This window comes from Oryctolagus cuniculus, chromosome 3 (assembly GCF_051225735.1).
Source record: "Oryctolagus cuniculus isolate XC-2025 breed Fujian yellow rabbit chromosome 3, ASM5122573v1, whole genome shotgun sequence".
Classification (NCBI taxonomy): Eukaryota; Metazoa; Chordata; class Mammalia; order Lagomorpha; family Leporidae; genus Oryctolagus; species Oryctolagus cuniculus.
Window position 1 is genome coordinate 43,984,140 of NC_142869.1, and position 24,039 is coordinate 44,008,178.

Genomic DNA, 24,039 nt, shown 5'->3' on the forward strand with positions numbered 1-24,039 from the left:
GATAAATCCCTTTGGAAGGAGATTGATGTCTAAAGGATATCATTCTGTATTTGAGTCCAAGTCAAGCATAATCAAGAAAGGAATCAAAGGAAATGTGTAAATTCTTTTCCTCTCAAAACTACTTTATGCTAAATAAAACATGTAGCAATATTAAATTGACAATAAAATTCCAGGCTGCATTTAATAATGAGTGTGTAGTTTATAAAGTGTTAGGAGTGGGGACTGGAAGGCTATTGAGATTACAGCAGCCTTTCTGAAGTGCTGTTTCCTTACTTTTCCTTTTTCCCCTGGATTTCAGATAAAATACTTTACTATATTTCATGCAGTATTCTTAACACCAGGTCTTCTCCACTGACTATTTCAGTACTGACTGATAGATTAAGCTGTTCCCGTCTCCTTCCAGTTACATGTCGTTAAACAGTCTTAGTCTGTTTTTCTGACATGCATTTAGGCCACCAGTCCTTTTTCGCTTTTAAATTTTTGTTTATTTATTTGAAAGGCAGAGTGACAGAAGAAAAGGGGAGAAACAGAGAGAGTGAGCTCTTCCATCTGCTGAATCCTTCCCATACTTTCTGGAGACTAGGGTTCTATGGGCAACCCAAGACCAATTTTTTTCCTCTTAAGAAAGACCTTTTGTTTCAGAAATGGACTTGCCTGGTATGACTCTGGTGACCTCCAGTAATTTAGGGTCACTATATAAGGTTTGTTCCCTAGCTGACCTCTGTAATCCAAAGGTCTTTAGAGGTTTGGGATGTGTGTGTGTATGTGTGTGTGTGCGCAGAATTGCTATAAGAACCAAAGTATTTAGGAACATGCTAGGTTGATCTTAACTTGAAATACATGTAATTTGTTTACCTTAAATTAAAAAAAAGAAGTTATCTAGAAACAATTTCTTCTTCCCACTGGCCACAATCACTTAGTCCATAAGCCTGTATTATTCAAGCTATATTTTCAGAAAGGCATGATCCAGGGGAGCCAGCCTTTATCTCCGGCATTTTTGTGTCATTTCACCTGACCATTAAAAAAATATTAGTCTCTTACTAAATGGACCTCAGCTAGAATTTTTGTAATGTGAAACAACAAGTGACGAGTCTAAGGTGAGTTACAGAACCTTCATCAAATATTTAAGTTACTTTGCAGACTCTTGCAAAGGTAATGGCATAATTATTTAAAACAGCAGGCAGAATTCACATTTAAAAATTCTATTCTGGTCTACTCTTTAAATCTAACATTCATCACATTCATGGAATATATATGACATTTTGAATGTGGTACAAATGAATGTGCACTCCAGAGTTTTATCTCCAATTAAGTTTAGTCCAAACTCCTTTTCATGTATATGGGGGTACTTCAAAACATTCGTGGAAAGTTGAATTAAAAGATAGGTTTATTTTGGTGTAAAATGATTGTGAAATCCATGCATGCAGAGGCATCTCCTAAAAATTCATGAATCCCTGCCATATCTCAAGTGTCTTCACTTATCTGAAAACAACCATGGTATGAATGACTGTCCTATTGTTTTACCAAATAATTAATGTTCAGAGCTTCCTTTGTGATTATTTAAGAGCAAATTGTCTTTGAACTGCTAGTTCTAATCTAGTTGTATGCATTCTTCCTTCTACCTTCTGTCCTTCCCTCCTTCCTGTTCTCTCTTTGTGTCTCCCTTCTTCTTTCTACTTTTCCTTCTTTAAAGACCTTAGGGCAGTTGGTCTAAAGAAAGGGATGTTCTTCAATCCTGACCCTTATCTTAAGATGTCCATTCAGCCAGGAAAGAAAAGCAGTTTCCCCACCTGTGCCCACCATGGGCAGGAGAGAAGGTCTACTATCATCAGTAACACCACCAATCCCATTTGGCACCGAGAGGTAAGATGATCCTGAGGAGTCTGTGACTTCACTGCTGGGAAATTGGCAGGACCACCTTTCTTCCTGGGCCCTGCATCATTGAACTATTTATGGGTATGGGCAATATGAGTAAGGTGTCTTAGGGTTATGTTGTACAGAGGAGCCAGGTCTAGGGTGGGACAATCAAGGCTGTCACTGCAGGGGCACAACTTGATGTGCTGCCAAAAGACTAGGAATCAAAATAAGGATCTTTTTAAAAATTTCATTTACTTATTTATTTTTATTTATTTGAAAAATAGAGTTGAAAGAGAGAGAGAGAGAACGGCTGCAACAGCAGGGGCCGGGCTAGGCCAAAGCAAAAGCTTCTTCTAAGTCTCCTACATGGGTGCAAGGGCCAAGTACTTGGGCCACCTCCGTTGCTTTCCCAGGCACATTAGCAGGGAGCTAGATTGGAAGTGGAGGAGCTAGGACTCAAACTGGCACCCATATGTGATACTAGCATTGCAGGTCGAAACTTAACCCATTACGCCACAATACTGGCCCTCCAAATCAGTATGTTAATGCATATTTGAAGAAAATCAAAAGTAATGCAAAGAGTAATGATGAACAAAATTAAAATTTTAAACAAGGACAGAATCAGTGACATTGTTCAATAGAGCCGTTGCAGAGCCTGAATCAAAAGGAAAAATCAGTCATACTGATTATATTTTGGGTATTTTGTTCTAGCATGTATTCATACAGACTAAAGGGATTTCTTTCCTTTTGGTCTTTTGCAAACGTTTTATGGGTGTCTAAGTTTTGTTAATTAGATGAGCCATACAAGGTGTTGTCATCCCGAGTGAAACCAGATTGTGTGATTGTGTTGATGATCTTTTAAACTTCCTCACAGCTATATTATGCTACCAGTCATCACAGTGCACCATATTAATGAAGTCAAGCAAAGTTGTTTTTTTTTTTTTTTTCTCATTAGAACTACAGAAAGTCAAACAAGGAACACCAGGCATCGTTTTTAATTGAGTGACCAAACCATGTGCTCTACCTGCATTTCTCAGGGATCTGAGGCAGGTCTTACCTACTAGCGTTGGCATGTCTCTGGGTCAACTTCTTTTGGCCTAGAACTTCCCCATTAATTAGTTCCTATCCTAAATGCTTACTGACAACAATATGCCCCAGCAGTTGTAGAAATGTTTCATTGGAGAGAGATATTTCAGAGGATCTAAGACCAACTGGAGAAAAGGTATGGCTGCTTGAGACCTTCTAGCACAGCAAGGTCCTTCTTGGCACTTTGTGTGGTTATCAACTAAGTGGGTGTTGCTTGCATCCTTATAAATGCTCTAAGAATCCAATTGTGATTTCAAAATGGCAGTAACTCTTAAAAGCATACTCCTAAATGTAACAAATTTCCAAGCCTATGAGACATAAAATGTATCTCAGCATGAGCTCCAGCAGACACATAATGGATATGGTCATGAAATGAGTGATAACTTTATTTTTTGAACATTTTATGTTTACAGACTGTGTACCCACATCCCCAATGCAACCCTGATGGGGAAGCATAAGGGATGAGATTAGCACCTCTCCATTTTGGAGATTAAAAAACCGAGTCTTACTGTGTTTATGTGACTAGCCACTCAAAGGCTAATGTGTGGCTGAATTCACATTTCTTATTCTAGATGGGTGCATGTTCCAATAAGTAGACTGCCAGATTGTATGCCTTTGATGACTTGTAACTGTTATGACTAAATAAACTAACTGGTGCTAAATGTAAAGCTTCCCAGCCCTATTCCCATCACTGTGGTTGCATGGGTGCTGTCAGGGAAGGAGTGGAATGATTTACGTTACATTTCTGACTGTATCATTTACTTATCCCGAGACTCTTCAAAAATTTATTTTTGTAGAGATGAAATAAAGATAATATATGTAAAAGTTTTTGTACCTGAGAAAAGTTACTCATTTAGTATTCTGATTAGTGATCAGCCCAGTTTTCTCCAATGGCATTCTTAAAACAGCAAACCCTGTCTCAACCTCATACTTTGATTTTTCTGTCCCTGAGGAAGTGCCCCTGTGTGCCATTTAAAATTAGGTAAAAGGTTCATTACAATATTGTTTTATTTTAATATTCATTAGAGAAACTGGAATATTCTGCAGATGATCTTACCTTAACCACTAATGGAGGAATATTTTTAACTATACTTTGCAACTTCAAAATCCCAGATTAGGAAATAAAACTTCCATAAATCAAAAATACTGGTTAATCCTAACCCATCCTATAACTAGATGTTAAATATCAAAGCATTAGAATATAGTAAGTTTAGTGAATACTAGAATTGTAGTGTCCATAATTTAATATTTGATAACATCTCTTGAAACTATTAAACCAAGAAAGACTGCAGGGTTGGCTGAGTTTCTTTTGCCATACGATTCTTCACTGTTTCCATAATTCTGAATGCTAATGAGGCCAAGTGAGTAAAGGATTGACAATAGCTGCAGATGCTTGTAGCAGTGTGAACTGGGTGTATCATTAGAATATGACATAGACTTTCCTACAGTAATAAAATGATATAATATTAGTCCTGTTTTGAGCCAACATATTATCTATTTTTGTTTTCAGAAATATTCATTTTTTGCACTGCTTACTGATGTCCTAGAAATTGAAATTAAAGACAAATTTGCCAAGAGCCGTCCCATCATCAAGCGTTTCCTGGGGAAACTAACCATTCCCGTGCAGAGGCTGCTGGAGCGACAAGCCATCGGGTAAGCAGCCCTTACTTTTAGGACTTGCTCAGATTAGTTTGTGCAAGAAGCAACTGAAATGACAATAGTCCTTGGACTTTTCTGACTGATAAGAAGTAGTAACATCATTCTTTAATACTCATCCCCTCATTAAAGTGTACTGGACAAAAAGCATTTTGTTTTAATTAAAATGAAATGAATGAATTATTAATAAATTAGTAGTTACCTTTTGGGGATATGTTTACTTTTTCCCAGAGGTACCTCCCAATAGCATTTCAGTGTCAAATCTCAGTGTTCAACTGTTTTTGAGTATAGTGAAATCTTGCTGTAAAACCATCTGTATAGACAGAATTCTAGTGTCAGTTCTACAGTTATCTTATCTTGATTGATCTCATCCAAAGGACTTTTTTTTTTTTTTTTGAAAACAGACAAGCTTGTTTAGGGACCTTTTAAAATAAGACCTAGACAATGATGTGATATTAATAGTCAAGCCCCTAGACATTAACATTCCATTCAGGCAACTAGAATTAATTCATTGAATTTTAAAATGTGATTCGATGTCAGCTTTCTTTCTGTGAGCATTTTCCCAAGTTGTGAATAAAGTAGTTAAGAAATCATGACTGCCTCCATCCCTTATTATAAATGTTACATGTGTTTTTACATAGTAAATACCAGCAAACTCAGGAACAGGACTGCCTTAAGGTAGCACTAGGAGACATCTTATGTTGTATCTTCTCGTTGTAGAACATTATGAACATATGGCAATAGTAGTGGTACTAGGAGCAGCAGCAGCAGTAACAGTAGTAGCAATAGCAGCATTAGCCTTAGTAGCAGTACTGTGAGTACTAGCAGCAGTAGTATTGCTACTAGTGTTAGTAATGATAATCACCTATGATCCTAGGGGCTTACCCTATGTCAAGAGGCGTGTGCATTATACTCATAAGCTCAACATCTTTCAGAGGTACACAGTGTATTAATACCCATTTCAGAGATGAGGCATCTGAGACTAGCGAACAAGTGGTAGAGCTAGGATTTGAGCACATTGGTGCGTTCTAGAACCCTGGATTTTCTGCAACACCTTAAGGACTGGCATACTCTAGCAACCTGTGAAAGGTTGACCATTTCTAATTACACTGCAGATGATGAACTGTTTACCTCTGACAAGTCACGATTTTCTTGATAATTAGTTTCCTCATCTGAATAATAATGTGTTCAGACAAGATGATATCTAAGACCCTTTCAAAATCTGATATTCTAATGGATTCTAATTCTCTGGCTATCTTAGGCAATGGATTTTGTGGTTGAGCAGCTCATGTGTACTAGAAATATTATAGTGTAATTCTAGCAGCTTGGTTTATCTGGTAAAATCTGGGAAATTATAATTATTTTAAGAATAGTGATTATAGGTTCTACTAGAAATAATACAAGAGGTCTTTAAAAAGTTCATGGAAAGCAGTTTATAAAAACTGTGCATGAATTTCAAAAATGTTTGCACCAAAATAAATTTATCTTTTAATTCCATTACCATGAACTTTTTGAAGTTCCCTCATCTACACTTAAAATTATATATATAGAAAGTGTTTTAAGATTGTATTTAGCCGGCGCCGTGGCTCACTAGGCTAATCCTCTGCCTTGTGGCACCGGCACACCAGGTTCTAGTCCCGGTCGGGGCGCCGGATTCTGTCCCGGTTGCCCCTCTTCCAGGCCAGCTCTCTGCTGTGGCCAGGGAGTGCAGTGGAGGATGGCCCAAGTGCTTGGGCCTTGCACCCCATGGGAGACCAGGAGAAGCACCTGGCTCCTGCCATCGGATAAGGGTGGTGTGCTGGCTGCAGCACACTGGCCGTGGTGGCCATTGGAGGGTGAACCAATGGCAAAGGAAGACCTTTCTCTCTCTCTCTCTCTGTCTCTCTCTCTCTCACTGTCCACTCTGCCTGTCAAAAAATAAATAAATAAAAATAAATAAATAAAAATAAATAAAAGATTGTATTTACAGGCCGGTGCCGTGGCTCAATAGGCTAATCCTCCACCTGTGGCGCCGGCACACTGGGTTCTAGTCCTGGTCGGAGCGCTGGATTCTGTCCCGGTTGCTCCTCTTCCAGTCCAGCTCTCTGCTGTGGCCCGGGAAGGCAGTGGAGGATGGCCAGGGTCCTTGGGCCCTGTACCCACATGGGAGACCAGGAGGAAGCACCTGGCTCCTGGCTTCGGATCAGCACTGTGCGCCAGCTGCAGCGCGCCGGCCACAGCGGCCATTGTGGGGTGAACCAACGGAAAAGGAAGACCTTTCTCTCTGTCTCTCTCTCTCACTGTCCACTCTGCCTGTCAAAAAACTAAAAAAAAAAAAAAAAAAAGGTTGTATTTACAGAACGTAAAAGAATTTGGAGTATGAATTAACTACAGTAGATATCACATGAAGAAACTTTAAAAAGGTTCATGGAAAATGGAATTAAAAGATAATGTGCAATTTTCCATACACTTTTGATGACTCCCTCATATGTCATTCACTGAATATATATAATTATAATTTACATGATATATTCAGAAAGGTGTTATTTTTTGTATATCAATAAAAATGATCAAGGAAAAACAAAACAGTGGTTGAAATAATTGATTAATTTGCTGACTTTATTTAGTCTTGTAAAGAACTGAGCACCCTGAGAATGCCAGTCCTGGATTCCATGTATATTGAAAGGAAGTCCAGCGTTTGTAAAATATCAGAATTTTGAGATATTTCTCTATAAAGTTAGAGCCTTGCCTGATACAGTGATTTGCTTTATTAAAAATAAGAATGATAGCACATATTAGCATGTCAGCTGTTAGCATTCAGATGTATTAGCATATTTCTGACCTGATTGTGCCTTTCCATTAAGTCCTTGATATATCTTTCTTTTTAAGTATTTATTTATTTATTTATTTGAGAGGCAAAGTCACAGACAGAGAAAGGGAAAGACTGAAAGAGGTCTTCCATCCACTGGTTCACTCCTCAAGTGACTACAACCACCAGATATGGGCCAATCGGAAGCCAGGAGCCAGGAACTTCTTCTGGGTCCCTATGTGGGGGCAGCGGCCCAAGCAGTTAGGCCATTTTCCACTGCTCTCTCAGGCCATAGCAGAGAGCTGGATGGGAAGTAGAGCAGCCACGCAAACAGGTGCCTATATGGGATGCCAGTGTTGCAGGTAGAGACTTAGTCTACTATGCCACAGTGTCGGCCCCATCATTGATATATCTTGAAAAATGCTGCACTTTGATATGACTGCAACTCTGAGATAGTTGAAGTCTTATAAGATGGAGTTTTACAGTACAAGCTAGAACTCCTTACTAATTACTTATTTCAAGCATGTCTTTGAATGTGACATTTTTGATAGCATGGTCTGTGTTCTCTCAAAAAAGCACTTCGGTTTCCCATGCTCTGTCACTTCCTCTCATTACATTAGTGAGAGAATGCCTCAGCTGGTGAAAGTTTTGTGGCATTTATATTTAACAATAACATGTCACAGTAATGGATAATATATCCTCCTTAATGACGTATCACAGCAGGAGGCAGGATGAGTCAGGATGACAGTGGGCAAGAACAGACTAGCAGCTGAATACCCTGACTGGCCCTTAGCATGAGATGAAACTCTGGGCTTAGAATCTATGGTAAATAGAGGAGATTGCCTGTATGTATAGCTTGAATGGCTACGCTGAGTATCTTGTCAGTGAACATCTCTGAAACCAGTTAAAATTCTTGTTTCCAGACAATCTTGTTTGTTAATTAATTATTATGTATATATTAGGTACCTACTAAATGTCAAGCATTGTGTTGTGAATTGAAGATGAGATAGTGAGCAAAAATGATAGATATAATTCTTTCCTTAGAGTTCTTATGAAATACTCACTTCCCTGGCTAAAATCCATCACTTCTATAATCTTTATCATTAAAACCACCACTAGGCCGGCGCCGCAGCTCAATAGGCTAATCCTCCACCTGCGGCACTGGCAAACCGGGTTCTAGTCCTGGTTGGGGCACCAGATTCTGTCCCGTTTGCCCCTCTTCCAGGCCAGCTCTCTGCTGTGGCCCGGGAAGGCAGTGGAGGATGGCCCAAGTCCTTGGGTCCTGCACCCGCATGGGAGACCAGGAGAAGCACCTGGCTCCTGGCTTTGGATCAGCGTGGTGCGCTGGCCGCAATGCGCCAGCCATAGCGGCCACTTGGGGGGTGAACCAACGGCAAAAGGAAGACCTTTCTCTCTGTCTCTCTCTCTCTCACTGTCCACTCTGCCTGTCAAAACAAAACAAAACAAAACACCACTTTGCTTAGATTGGCCAGGGAAGAGGGAAAGAGTTTTTTCTTTCCCCACAAAGAAATGAGGATTTTATTATTAAAGAACTGAATGTCCAAAGAGATGGGAGAGGCCCAACAATGTCAAGAGCAGTTCCATATAATTTGTTGCTAGGCAGATGCACTAATGGACAAATATCAAGCATCAAGCATCCCTGTGTGTCAGGCACTAACTGCTGGAAATACAGTGGTGAGTAGGAGAAAGATATGCTTGCCATTAGACTGATCACAGCTATTACATGATGTTACAGGAGCACTCTAATGTAAGAACAGTTAACATATCTGAGATGCCTAACAGTTACAAATACCTGTGTATCCCATTGTAGAAGAATTTCTCTTAAAGCACTCCTCTAAGTTGAATAAGCATTTTGATAGCAATTGTGATGGTAAGGTGGCCCATAAATAAGTCTGTCATTAGAATACATGCTATGGAAAGCGTGAGAATGACTGAGAATATACATCGAATGAGATCATGATACAGTGACTGCAGAACAGGAGCTTCTGTGCCAGAGGAACCTGTGTTTAATCCCCACCTGTGACTTAATAGTTGTCTGGCCTCTTGAGCGAGTTACTTATCCTCCCCATGTCTTATTTCTCTCCTCTAAAAAACAGGGCCGACACTTGCAGAGCTGTTAGGAGCGTGAAGAGAGGTGATGCATGCAAAGCTTTTGTCAGAGTGTGCCTGGTACATATTAGGCAATTACCGTGACAGCATGAAGCATTTTAAAAAGCATCAGTCAAGGAAAACCTATTATAGCATCAGAATGGAGTAGAAAAAGAAAAGGGTAAAGAAATTAATCTCCTGCAAAATAAATGAATAAATAAAATTTTAGAAAGAAAAAAATCACATTGTTCTGTGAAATTCTTGCTATGAAGTCAGAGGAATTCACAAGAGGTGAACTGGAATTTTACATTAGTGTGGAATTTTACTGAGGAGCTCAGAACAAAAAAAAATTATGTAAACTAATAATAAATAGCTGACTTAGAGGTGCTTAGTTGTACAATAATGAACACTTCAGGCAGAGGCATTGTGTTTTCCTTCTGAAATAACCAGCAGAGGGCAGTGTGAGAGCAGAGATGGTGTGCTTTTGTTCTTATCCTTTTGATTATTCTTCTTAATGAAGAATAAGCCTTTTGATTCCAAGTAAGTGTTATTTGCATTCAAGAAAAATGAATTGCACTTGACCCTGATAAACAGGCACAGCCTTGAAAGGGATATGCAGCTCCATTCTTGTGGAGGATGGAAGTCCAAGTCTGGGACCAAGGTGGATCAAAAACTAGGCAGGCCCAGTGTGGTCCCTTCTAGCACAGTTCTAGGAATTAGGCATGACCTCACCCCAGAGGCACATCCAGCTAGACCATCTTAGCATCTCTCACAAGACACCCATGAATCCCTGATAGGCCAGGCTCCCCAACAGTAAGGGCCAACAGGCCCAGCCTTGCAGGCAAGGAAGGCGAGATCAGCTGGAGCTGCTACCCGGCTAGGGCTGGATGTTGTGTTCTTGTGCTGCTGTCTCCTAACTCAGCTCTTGGTCCTCTGGAACACTATAGTAAAGAGCCTTCTGTGCTGTCAGGTGTAAGTTCTTAGCTGAGAGGTGAGAGAAAGAAATCAGCATCTTTTTTTTTTTTTTTTTTAATTTTTTGACAGGCAGAGTGGACAGTGAGAGAGAGAGACAGAGAGAAAGGTCTTCCTTTTGCCGTTGGTTCACCCTCCAATGGCCGCCGCGGCCGGCGCGCTGCGGCCGGCGCACCGCGCTGATCCGATGGCAGGAGCCAGGAGCCAGGTGCTTTTCCTGGTCTCCCATGGGGTGCAGGGCCCAAGCACCTGGGCCATCCTCCACTGCACTCCCTGGCCACAGCAGAGGGCTGGCCTGGAAGAGGGGCAACCGGGACAGAATCCGGCGCCCCGACCGGGACTAGAACCCGGTGTGCCGGCGCCGCTAGGCGGAGGATTAGCCTAGTGAGCCGCGGCGCCGGCCAGAAATCAGCATCTTTTATAGAGAATCTTAAAATAATACTGTGTTATATTTTCTGATGTTACTAATAATTTTCCTTATAACAACAATTTCCTCTTGTCCTTGGGTTTATAAGTGTATTTATGCAAATGAATAACATTACATTGGACTATATGTATCTTGAGTATCTTATTTCTCTTTACTTATGAGTCTGAAGGTTTTAAAAGAAATCAGCGGGATTTGGGAATGGTCTGTGGGAAGACAGTGACGTCAGTGTAATAAGGATGAAAGAACCGTCTCTCCTCTTACAGAGATCAAATGCTCAGCTACAACCTTGGCAGGAGGCTTCCAGCTGACCACGTGAGTGGGTACCTCCAGTTTAAAGTAGAGGTTACGTCTTCTGTTCATGAAGGTGAGTCTGTATAGAGAGGGAAAAGTTGCTAACTAATTCAATTGTAAGTTCACGTTTGAGTAAAGTTGAATTTGTGTCCTGTTGTCAGAATAAAATAGCTGTCACATAATTACAAAGTTCTTGAAGCAGTTAGGAAAGCCTGCTGATCAAAATCTGTCTCTTAGGTTTGTATCTGCCTTTTGAAACTAAGCTATAGAATTTCCAACAGGACCAACATGCATCCTTCATATGCCAAACTGACCGTCCATATCCTCCTTTGATATTGAGCAGCCATTCTCAGCAAGGCAGCCATCCTGCCAAGAGGCCTCTATGCGAAGATGAGATAGTTGGGACTGATGGATGGCAAAGCAATAGGTCATTACGTGGTGATTCAGTATTTCTAGTTCGTTTTCATAAAAGCTCTTGTCTCGTGCAGATGCTTCTCCAGAAGCCGTTGGCACAATACTGGGAGTCAATACTGTAAACGGAGACCTGGGGAGCCCTTCAGATGACGAGGACATGCCCGGGAGCCCGATTTGTGCTAATGGGCCGGTTTCCGAGGAAAGTGCTGCCGACGGGACCCCCAAGCATTCTTTCAGGACTAGCTCCACTCTGGAAATAGACACAGAGGAACTCACCTCCACTTCCTCACGGACCTCACCTCCCCGTGGACGCCAGGATTCACTCAATGATTACTTAGATGCTCTGGAGCACAATGGCCCTTCCAGGTCCGGGGCGGCCGCTTGCTCCGAGAGGCCCATGGGAGCCTCTCCCAAACTAAGGAGTAGTTTTCCCACCGACACGAGACTCAATGCAATGCTTCACATCGATTCAGATGAAGAGGACCACGAGTTCCAGCAGGACCTGGGTTACCCATCGTCCTTGGAGGAGGAAGGGGGGCTGATTATGTTCAGCAGGGCATCGAGAGCAGATGACGGGAGCCTGGCATCCCAGACAAAGCCAGAGGACACCCCGGTTGAGAATGGGGAAGCCTCTGTGCAGGACGCTTCTTCCTTGGAGGAGAAGCCAGAAAATCCTCCAGAGCTTGCAGACAGCACCTCGGCCCCAGGCCCTGCCCCAGAGGAAAGTGAAACTGGCCCAGAGCCTCTACCCGGTGCTGACCATGGCAGCTCCGAACTGTGTGGCTCTCAGGAGGTAGACCAGCCCACAAGTGGGGCAGACACAGGGACTTCTGACACATCCGGGGGTAGCCGAAGAGCCATCAGTGAGACTGAGTCCCTCGACCAGGGCTCTGAGCCTTCCCAGGTGTCCTCTGAAACAGAACCCAGTGACCCTGCCCGGACAGAGAGTGTGAGCGAAGCCAGCACCAGGCCCGAGGGCGAGAGTGACCTGGAAGGCGCGGACAGCTCCTGCAATGAGAGCGTGACCACACAGCTGTCCTCGGTGGAGACACGGTGCTCCTCTCAGGAGAGCGCACGGTATCCTGAAACTCCGGCTTTTTCTTCTCAGGAGGAGGAAGACGGAGCCTGTGCCGTGGAGCCCACCAGCAGCGGCCCTGCCGAAGGGTCGCAGGATTCCATATGCACACCTGTTCCTTTACCTGTGGTTCAGGTGCCTGGTGGGGAAGAGGAAGGACCAGGGGCAGAATCTGCCACGTCACCTGCCCAGGAGGAGCTGGGGGAGGTCTGGCAGCGGAGGGAGAGCCTGGAAGGAGCCGCTGCAGGTGCTGAGAGCCAACCGCAAGGAGAGGACGATGCTGGGGATGCCCACAGCACTTGCGAAGGGGCCACTGCCCAGGAGGAGGGTGCTACTGGAGGTAGGAGTTCGTGGTTTTTCTCTCAATTTAAGTTACACTGCAGGCTGCAAGACTGAAGTTCCTCACCTCAGCAAAGGGGGAGCTAGATGGGTTGGAGGCAAGATGGAAAACAGGGCCAGGAAGAAAAGCAAACGGGTAACAAATATGTGGACACCTGAAACTCTTCCTGTAGATCAGACCTCTATCAGAGCTGGGGAAACCAAGGGACTTAATTCATTGCATAGCTGGGAAGAAGACTGTGTGATTTGCATCCAGGTAGGATCAAGTTCAAGTTCAGTAGGTTTTATTTATTTATTTATTTATTTATTTTTTACAAAAAAAAAAAAAAAGGATCCTTGTATTGTTGAGATAAGAGGCTATAAAACAGCATGCTGTCCTCAAACTTAAATCAGGAAGCTCCAGGGGGACCTGGGTTCGCAGATACAAAATCAAAGAGACTGGCAACTTCACCATTCATGTTATCTGCAGAGGTTACCAGGAGCATCATACATCACACCTCTTTCATAACATGCAAACCGAGTTAATAGGTGCTTTGCAACAAAGGTAATTATCTGTCTTCAACAGTGGAAGAAATGTCAACTTAATTAGGTGCAACATTCTGACACTTGAAAACTAAGCTGTTTTAGCAGTCAGAGAATGTAAATCTACAGGACACATTTGTATTATAGCTCAATGAATGTGGGTTTCTAGAATTTCCTTTAAAAATCCTTTTATAGATGCAGTACAAAGAGTACTTTTATGACTAAGTGACATAGAAATAGGAATGATTTTCTTATTCTGTAATTTATTTTTCTATCTAAATTATCTTTTTCTTCCTCTCTCTTTTTGTTTTGTTTTTGTTTCTTTCATTATCTTGTGGCCAATATGTGACCCTGAAGTATCCGTGGTGCGTGACTAGGACAAGGGCCAGGGAGGGCAAGGGAGGGAAAAGAGGCGGGGAGCAGAGGGCTGCATGCTGGGGACATTCTCCAGGAAGTCCTCTTTGAAGCATTTACCTCCTGTTTATTTTCTTGTTTCTGAGACCTCATGTGGGAAATGAGGCTACAGGGAGCAGAGACTACCCTCAGGATGTGTTAGGTATTTTTTTTTCCACAAAGGCTTTTTTGACCCTGAAAGGGAAAGCAATCCCCCAATAACACTTTACCTTTAATCCTAGGTTCTCAAGCCAACGGCCACCAGCCCTTGCGGTCACTACCTTCAGTGCGCCAGGATGTTAGCCGGTACCAGAGGGTGGATGAGGCTCTCCCACCAAGTGAGCATCCGTTAAGTAAAGGGTCCACCTTAATTACAGGGTAAAGGGCTGATGAACACACATTCCACAGACCTTAAAAAAATGGATCCATGGGTACTCAAGAGGAAGCTGGGGGCCACTTGATGGAATGAGTGTAATTTGGATTTTTGGGGGCCACTTGATGGAATGGTGTATTTGTAATTTTGATAGAAAGTGCTATGCCAATGATTCCTCTCTGGCATTATTCCACTGCATGAAAGGGCAGAAGAAAAAAAAAAAGTAAATACTGTACTCCCACAGAGTAAATACTATAATCGTGGAAGTAGATCCAGGTATTCTGGGCAATTGGGTACATAATAGAATTTTTTAAAATTATACCTAACAACAGCATGAAATTCAGTTTGTAGACAAATTGGTACAATCTCTTAGAAAAACCTCATTCTGTATAATACCCTGCCTCTTTTGGTCTCACATCATTTTAAGTCATTCACAACAAGGTTCTGAATTTTTTCTTTGGGGTATTCAAGAAAGTATCATTAATTTCAGAAATTATTCCACTGTGTGTTTGAGACATAACAATTATCTGGGGATTTGAAAGACTTTTATTTTATTTCTTGCACTTTCAGAAAGCATTTCATAGCTAAAGAAAACATGGTTGAGGATTATGGGTTCTAAGGGAACCAGTTACACAACTGTTATTCAGAGGTGTAAGTGATACCCATGGCCAGTCAGAATCTGGGTGAAATCTAAACAGAGTTAAATCTGTTTAATGAATCCCCTAAAGTGATGTTGCTATGTGAGCATGGTGGTGAGTTACTGTAACACTCTGTGGATACCTCTTTCAGGGAACACTGGATGGTTCCTTCTCCCTGGGCTTTCTCTTCTTATCCATCCTCTCCTCTTACCCATTGTATCTGTGGTCGTGGCAAGAGACTCTTTGCCCCTCTGTTTTGTCACAAGGGTGTTATGAAATGAGGAGAGGGTATGTATTTAAAGGACTAAAATCCCCAAGTGGTTAGTTTTGTTAAGTGCTGACCAAAAGAGTCCAATGGTTACATGTAGAGTTTGTCAGAATATTGGCTTGAGCCTTTTGGAATCCCCTTGTGTACAGCTCCTTCCCATATACATGGATTGGAAAACTGAAGGCTGTTAGAGGAAACATATTTTGGCAGTTAAAAAACATAGACCAAAGGATTGATTAATCATATGTCATGTTAAGCAGATGGAGGAGGGTAGGGGAGGAAAGCTTCCTTTTTGTTTACCTTTGGAGAAAAGATCAGAGTCAATAAAGAAAAATATTTCTGGAAAAATATAATGAGAGTGAAATGAATTAGGAGCACCAAGAGTTGTGGGAAAGCTTTTTTTTTTTTTTTTCATGTAAACAGGGATCCTCCCTTATCCACAAGGCATATATCCTAGTACCTGCAGTGGATGCTCGAAACTTCAAATAGTACCAACTCCTATATAGACTGTTTTTTTCCTGAATGCCCTTCACTGTTGTTTGATAGTACCAACAGTTAATATACTTTTCAGATCTACTGCCTAATTTTAGATGATGCTTTGATAATAAAAACATGCAACAAAAACATGCCATGCATTCCCCTGGAATTTTCCTGAGCTGTCCATTTGAACTCATCTAGTCAACACCACTACAGTTATCCCAGGGTCCTGTCAGAGGCTGCTTATCCAGACTGTTTATCCTGAGTTCATTCCTATTTCTAGAGAAATTCCCCTTTCTGTGGAAAAACACATAAACTAGTCCCATATTGTCTCCCATGCACCATATGTGACAATCACACTGGAGTCAATAACAGAAAAATGAAAGTTTTTCAGAAAGGGCTGGACTGGCCACTCTTTCTTTACTTATCTTAATTCTAAAAAGACCAGTATCTCTCATGCTGATGATGGTCTAATAGGATTCAGTCCCCAGGCTGCCTCGAGCCCCCTGCCACACTGATGACTTCTGAATGAGATGGTACTGCAACTCCTTAAGGCACTCAGTTTGTGTGCATGTCCAGTCTGCTTCCCTGGAAGCATCTCAGCAGTGTCATGCCTCCTACAAAGTCTGGAGCTTTCTTATTTTCTATGAGTCATCAAAACATCTCTCAACCAGTGGTTGAAGTTGCACAGCCCACAAAGCTCACAGGGCATTGTTCATGGCCCAAGGCAAGAGTAAGATTTTTGAGAACCAATGAGTAGATCCCCATAGCAGCTGAGCAGTCTTAACTTCCAGGTTGAGGATCTGTTGCCTGCCCTGTTTTAGGAGCGAGTCCTGCAGGTGTAGGGAGAGTGACCTGCACAGAGGAAGAGGCTTTCAGTCTGATCCAGACAGAGCAGAGCAAACCTGGCTAAGCCGCAGGATGGTGGCTCACAAGGTCACTGTAGCCACCTACCTCTCTTGCACTTGAGGAGCCTCCTCACCTGTCCCCGAGGAAGAGGGAGAGACATCTGAGCACTCCTTGAACTTTCCTGGGCCTCAAAGCACTACAACAACGTCTCTACCACTATATTTAGGGATAAAGGCTCTTATTCTCTAAAATTTAAAATTTAGTTTTGATGGAAAACTTGATATTTTTAGTTTTAAAAAGCCACTTTCTTAAAAAATCAAAGCATTAGGGACAAAATATGCAACTATTTGAATTTTGTAAACTTTAATTCAAATATAAGAAATGCAGAAAATAGCCCCTTAATGGAGCCAGCATTGTAGAGCATTGAGAAAAACTCCCATGTGTGACACCGGTATCCCATGTTGGAGTCCCACTTCAAGTTCTGGCTACTTCACTTCTGATCCAGCTTCCTGCTAATGCACCTGGAAAAGTAGCAGAAGATGGCCAATTACTTAAATCCCTGCCAACCCATGTCAGATACTTGGATGGAGTTCTTGGATCTTGGCTTTGGCCTGGCCCAGCCCTGGCTGTTGTGGCCATTTGGGGAGTGAACTATGGGATGGAAGATTCATCTCTCTCTCTCTCTCTGTGTGTATGTGTGTGTGTGTGTGTCCACCTTTCAAATCAATAAAATGAATAAATCTTAGAAATAAAGAGCACCTTCAGCCTGCTGAGTTCTTTCCAACTGAACACATCTAGGCAGCTCACATCATGTCATTAGCCCCTTAGCAGTCTTGATGCCCCTGCCAATCACCACCTCTACCCCCAATGGGAAGGAGGCCTGCTACCTTGACTACCAAAATCATACATAATGGAATCACAATGCCTTGAGTGCTAAAATAAGAAAAAAAAAATCATGGAAACACTGCCTTCTGTTGCCTATTACAAAGTTTTTATATATTTATTTATTTTCTACAGTGCCTTTAAGTCATTATAACTTCACCTTCTTGTCATTTTGGTTATTGTCATGTTTATAGTGTATTTACAAATGCGTGTCACTGCAGTCAGGTACTTGGTTATGAATCAATTATAAGGAATTCAGGTCCCCTCTCCATCCCTTCCCCCTTGATTCACATAGACAGTGCAGTGTTGGATTCTCCAATATGTAATTCTTTTTTTTCAGTCATTGGTCTCTAACTCAGCCCTCCTTGAGATGTGTTCATGTCTCATCTGATCTCCAGCTGGCTGGTCCAGCTTTGAAGGGAGTGGGGAAAGAGAAGTGATGAGGTGAGCAGAGGGATCGTAGGACAACTTGCTCACATACATTGATTCTAAAAACTGAGAACTTTAAGACTTTCCCTTCCCTACCTTCCTCTGTGTCCTGCCTGGTGTATCAGTTCTGTGACAATGGCCTTGGAGTAGTCTTAACATGCTTTCTAACTTGGACTTCCCCTTATTGTCTGCCTATTTAAAGTTACCTGTTTATATTTAAGTCTCAGAGCATCTAAGAGTCTACTTATTCCTGGATGCCAGTTTGGAATATTTAGATTAAGTTTAGTTTCCTATGTATTCACACTTCATGACCTCTGAGAAAGCTAATGTTTGCTCATTGGGTTTGTCTAGAAAATTAGTGGCTATCTTAAGTTCTTACCAATTTTTGTCAGTGCTTCTCAAATTTGCTATATCTAGGGATCAACTGGGACGTTGATAACTAAATGTCCCCCTTTAGAGTCCCCCCCTTTGTTTTTGAAGATCTGGCATGTATCCTAGAAATTGGCATTTTTGTTGAGTTTCAAAATAATTATGGTACATGTTGTCAGAGAGTCTCACCTGCTATTTCTCCAGCTAATAGTTTACAAGCATTATTACTGTCCTAAAGTTTGTGATGCAAATGGAATCTTATGTGGGACACTAGTATTCATAAGAGATAATATCAGAGCTGCCATGGCCACATGGGGTCAGTAAGTGGTTAACAGGGCCTACTCCTAAGGAAACTCAGAGCCCCAGACCCTGTAAGGCTTAATTAATTAGAGTTCAGTTGATTAATTGTAGCTTATGTATGAAATGATGCTAAGATGTTGCTTTGTCCTTACTGAGTCTAATATAGTAAAATGGGCATCTTTATATAGAATTTTAGGAGTGGAATGGAGTTTAGTTGAATTCTGTCCTCTAATGTTTAAAGACTGCTATCCAAAGAGCTGCAGTGACTTTTTGCAGATTGTGTGACAAGGCATGGCCAGAAATCAGGTCTCTCAATTTAGTGCACTGCACCCCTCTCCCCCAATACATTGCTGAGTCTTAAAAGCTTATCATATGGGGGCCGGTGCTGTGTGCAGCCGGTTAATGCCCTGGCCTCAAGTCCCAGCTGCTCCACTTCCGATCCAGCTCTCTGCAAGGGCCTGGGAAAGCAGTAGAAGACGGCCCAAGTCCTTGGGCCCTTGCACCCGCATGGGAGACCCGGAAGAAGCTCCTGGGTCCTGGCTTCAGAACAGTGCAGCTCCAGCCATTGCTGCCAACTGGGGAGTGAACTATCAGATGGAAGCACTCTCCCTCTCTCCCTCTCTCCCTCTCCTCTCTCTGTGTAACTCTGACTTTCAAATAAATAAATAAATCTTAAAAAAAAGTTTATCGTACAGTGTACCCTGTTTTACAGTGCAACAAGACAAGACGTAAATGTTAAGCTCCCAGTCTTCTAATTCTGATTATTTGATTTTAGCTTTGTATATCTCCAAGAAATGTTGATGCTCTGAAAAGAATTCTGGTATGCTTTCTCAAACCAAAATCAAACCAGGTCCAAATAAAGACATAAGATGTTAGGGCAGTTTTACATTTTTCAGAGTAACTGTGGTAGATATGACAAAGAGCTAACATTTCTTCAGGTAACCCTCCTGCCATTGGATGGAAGGGTATTGACCACTTGGGTAGGATTGCATATGTAGCTCATAAATAAGCCGGCAGCATCACAATCTTTGCAGAGCCAATGCCAAGTATCCACTTGAAATCAGACGTTTATAATTTCTGTTAATGGAACCTAAGTAACAGTGTCACTTAGATGAGACAGTATTTGGCAGAGGTGATCTTGATGCACAATCAACATTTCATGTTAATAGCAAATTGGTGGTCCTTGTTTTCTTATTCTCTCCATGGACCATTCAAATGCCTTTATTAAGCTATAAATTAAGGTTATTCCTGGCCTTTGTGCAAGGTGAATATAAGAATCATTCTTTTTCTGGCTTTATGTCATTTTAAATCACGCATTCGTGTGTGTGTGTGTGTGTGTGTGTGTGTGTATACATACACAATGTATAAGACACAGTGGTGAATATATTTTGAGATCTTTCTCTTGACCTGCTCAGATTGCTACCCATTTAGCCCTCAGATTGGCCACATACCCATCTCATGTGGTAAATTCTTATTTAGTTAGTTCCAGAAAAATGTTCTGTCTTTGAAGATATATTTTTTTAACTTTCTTTTGTAAGAAAATGGAAAGTATGCAACAATGTGTTTTCTTTTCTGCCTCAACTGCCAAAAAACTTAGGGCCAAATTTTAGTAATAACCTTTCTCAGAGCTTGGCAGCGTGTACTCTTTCTGTTTCCTTTAGTTGATCTCTGCTCATTTCTTAGCCCTAATTGATCTATTCTACAGGTTGAGGGTTGTGAGCTATGTAAACATTCATAGGGGAAGGAATCGCCATTTATGTTTATGTGCACTTGATTTTTTTAAAAAGAAGTATTTATTTATTTATTTTAAAGGTTCATTTTATTTACTTGAAAGAGTTACAGAGAGAGAGAGAGAAAGAGAGAGAGAGGTCTTCCATCCAGTGGCTCATTCCCCAAATAATCGAAATGGCCAGAGCTTAGCTGATCTGAAGCCAGGAGCCAGGAGCTTCTTCCAGATCTCCCATGTGGGTGCAGGGGCCCAGGAACTTGGGCCATCTTCTGCTTTCCCGGGCCCTTGCAGAGAGCTGGATCGGAAGTGGAGCAGCTGGGTACCCATGTGGGATGCCCGCACTGCAGGCTGGGCTTAACCCCATAGGCCGCAGTGCCAGCCCCTGTGTATTTGATTTGACATGTAGTGTGTGCTTGAATTATCCTGGTTGTAATGAGGGAAGAATGAACAGGGGGTTCTCAAAATCTCTGAGATGGGAAAGCATTCAAGGAACAGAACAAAAAAGTGGACTACATCAAAGCGTTTTGGAAAATGTTTCTGAAGATGTTTTCACGTGCTTCCTGTCTGTCAGGCTGAGCATAATGCCTTTCAGAAATCCCCTGTTGATAGGGCTGTAGGTGTGTCCAAAGAATTCAGATTTGGCAGGCTAGTTTATTATGAGTCTGGATTATTTTGGAGCATGAGTGGCATTGATTTATTGTCTCTGTGGTGCTTTTCTTCAGTCCAGTTTTTCTCTTGCCATTTCTTATAAATTCCAATGTACTGAGATCAGCACAAGATATCTTTCCACTCCTGTTGAGGGTGGCAGCCCTCCATGGCGGTCTAGTGCAGGCTGGGATCTACTACACAGGTCTTTCCAACCCTAAGGCCTTTGTTGGACTTGCTGTGTTCACTCCAGAACAAATGCCATTTGGTGGTCAGGAGAAAATGCATATGGCTTCCCTTGGTTTTCAGGATTAGACCCATGGTGTTAATCATAAGCCATGTGATTATATGGAGAATAATTGATCTGGCATAACTGACCTACTCAGGAGAAAGAGCTTATTAATTTCAAATAATTTACATGGAAATATATACATATAAAGTGCTTTGCTGAGTAAAGAATAGAATTCTGATGCTTTCCTATTTTTTGTATAAATTACTCTTGCCAACTGTAACAAGTTTCATAATTTTGCCTTTTGAAAATATCAACTCATGCTACGTAGATTTTACTGGGATATGGCCTTTTAGAGCATTATAAAAGTGGGTGTCTGGCTCCAAAGACAGGACTGCTTTCTATTTTTCACTGAGCATACACTAGGCATTTACTTACAAAGATGAACACACTTAATCAGTGCAATTGCCTAAACTAAACAGCCTTACAAAGCTTTGTATTTATTGTATTTATTGGAGATTGGAGGCCAAGAAGCCCTGAAAAAATGTATTCATCTTTGAGAAGGCACAAATTGAAGTATGTAGATAATGATACTGTTTGATTGCTAAGCTAGCATTAATTACTTTTCTTTTGAAGACTAAATTTACTACAGTTGTATGTAAATATGCACAAAGAAGTTTCCAGCTTTGAGTCTTTCATGTAAGCTAAAAAAAAAAGTAGAGAAAAATTATTTTTGGAGAAAATAAGCATCAATACCAACTTTGATATGGCTATCTGAAGTGTTGTGATCCTAGTTGTGATCCCAGAACACACGTTTCTAGAATACTGGGTGACGGTGAGCACTGTGGGAAGATTAGAAAGATTCTTTACCTTTAGAGACTCCTCAGAGATTGGTGTTAACACACACAGGATAGGCTTAATAACTGCTCACAACAAAGTGTAGAGTGGACTGGGGAAAAGTGCTGGATTATGTTGTGAGGTGTATATTATTAGCCCCAAATTATAGCATGGCAGAGAGAAAAAAACATGTGCTGAACTTACTGAACCACATTAATGGTGTCAGCTCCTCCTCCTCACCCCTCTCTCGGTGCCTCACTGCTGTTTAGACTGGGAGGCTCGCATCGACAGCCATGGCAGGATCTTCTATGTGGATCATGTCAACAGGACCACGACGTGGCAGCGGCCCACGGCTCCCCCGGCCCCACAGGTGCTGCAGAGATCCAACTCCATCCAGCAAATGGAGCAGCTGAACCGGCGGTGAGAGGAGCACTTTTGCTATTCCTGTTCCATTGTATGGCTGGGCTTTAGGAAGCAGAAGACACAGCCGCTGCTTTCATCTTTGGGTGTTCTGTCATCAAGGTGTAGGTGTTAGTTCTTTTGAAGTCTTTTCGTGGACTTGAAGTGCTTAAAAAAATCACATACATACACACCTTGCTTGGAAACTAGAGAGGAAATAAATGACCCTCTTAATCAATCCAAGGCACTGATTTTTAGCAAAGCACAATATATACATTTACAATTTGAAATCAAATACCTTTTCTGATCTCTAGAATCTCCATTTCTGACGCATCTTTCATACCAGCCCGAGGTTTTTAAATCATTCTTTTTGCAAAAACTAATTGCTATGGAACATAAAAGTCATTCCTTTCTTTAACACTGTAAAAATTTAGTTTTTTTTTTCTATTAAGAGCCATAGTTTTTTTTTTTTTTTTGAAAAAAATTTTTTTGTCATTTTCTCAGGAAAATGTTCCACAAATAATGAACAGAAGAAATCTAGTGCAATGTAATGTACTTAACCAACAGATGGCCTATAAAGTCTGGGAATGGAGGTTTGAGGAGGAAACAGTTGAGGCTGAGAGTGAAAATGTGTGGGAAGTTTGTGCCCTGGGGGAACAATTGAATCCTGCCTTTCTGAAGCTGCTGGACTGTAACTCTAGACTTATGATTTTAGCTATCAGAGTATCCGCAGAACCATGACTAACGAGAGGCCTGAGGAAAATACCAACGCTATCGATGGGGCAGGGGAGGAGGCAGACTTTCACCAAGCCAGTGCAGGTAAGAGGCTTTGATTTTGTGTACTTTTAGAAGCTCATAAAAGTAGAAAAGATGAGTAAGGATTTCTATGAAATAAGGCTTTGCTTGAATAAAATTTGATCTTCAAAACATAGAATTCATCAGAAACCTTTTCTAATCTTCAATCTTTCATTAGTACTAAGAAAAGTACCCCAAATCAAGTAACCTGTAAACTGGGGCTAGTGTTGTGGTGCGGTGGGTTAAGCTGCTGCTTCGCATATCAGCATGCCGGCTTAAGTCCTGGCTACTCGGCTTCCAATCTAGCTGCCTGCTTGTGGGGAGCAGCCCGGACTGGACTGAGTTACTGGAATTAAGACTTATTCTATGCATCTGCTCTCCCACAATATGGCGCTGGGAGAGAAGTAAACAGCTTCCGCACAGCTGCCTCCAATTCAACCAATAAACTGTAGGACTTGCTCCTGATTGGAGAGCAGCGTACTCGGCGTGTGGGCAGCCGAGTTGGGATTGGCGGAGGAGGACTATAAAGGAGGAGAGAGACGGCATGCACCAGGAACATCTAAGGGGAACATCTAGCTGAAGGAACACCTGTGCAGCCCCCGAGAAGAGCCGGCCGGCGGTGTGCCGCTCCCCTGCGGAAGTGGGGAATGTGGCCAGGGGGAACTGCCCTTCCACGGAGGTGGAAGGGATAGTAGCCAACCCGGGAAGAACCAGCAGCAAACCCGGGGAGGGCCGAGCAGACGAAAGAACAGCGCAGGGTCCTGTGTCGTTCCTCCACGAAGAGGGGGAGCGACATAATGGTGCCGTGACTCGGATAGGAAACCTAGGACGGATAGGAAACCTAGGACGGATAGGAAACTTAGGAGGGAAGAAACGGGAAGAACTGGGAAA

General features: G+C 42.0%; 1 protein-coding gene across 8 annotated transcripts in view; it reads left to right on the forward strand.

The window, feature by feature from the left end:
• The window catches only part of HECW2 (HECT, C2 and WW domain containing E3 ubiquitin protein ligase 2), a 452,881-nt gene that overhangs the window by 314,269 nt on the left and 114,573 nt on the right, over positions 1-24,039 (forward strand). For 7 of the 8 annotated variants that reach the window (XM_089330142.1, XM_089330141.1, XM_051849332.3 and 4 more), the window contains 7 exons: positions 1,694-1,863; positions 4,454-4,596; positions 11,159-11,259; positions 11,675-13,015; positions 14,172-14,267; positions 22,224-22,374; positions 23,069-23,172. In XM_089330142.1, coding sequence (XP_089186268.1) covers positions 1,694-1,863; positions 4,454-4,596; positions 11,159-11,259; positions 11,675-13,015; positions 14,172-14,267; positions 22,224-22,374; positions 23,069-23,172 — 2,106 coding nt within the window. The remainder of the gene's footprint in view (positions 1-1,693; positions 1,864-4,453; positions 4,597-11,158; positions 11,260-11,674; positions 13,016-14,171; positions 14,268-22,223; positions 22,375-23,068; positions 23,173-24,039) is intronic. The other variant, XM_070070445.2, reaches the window with a different exon arrangement.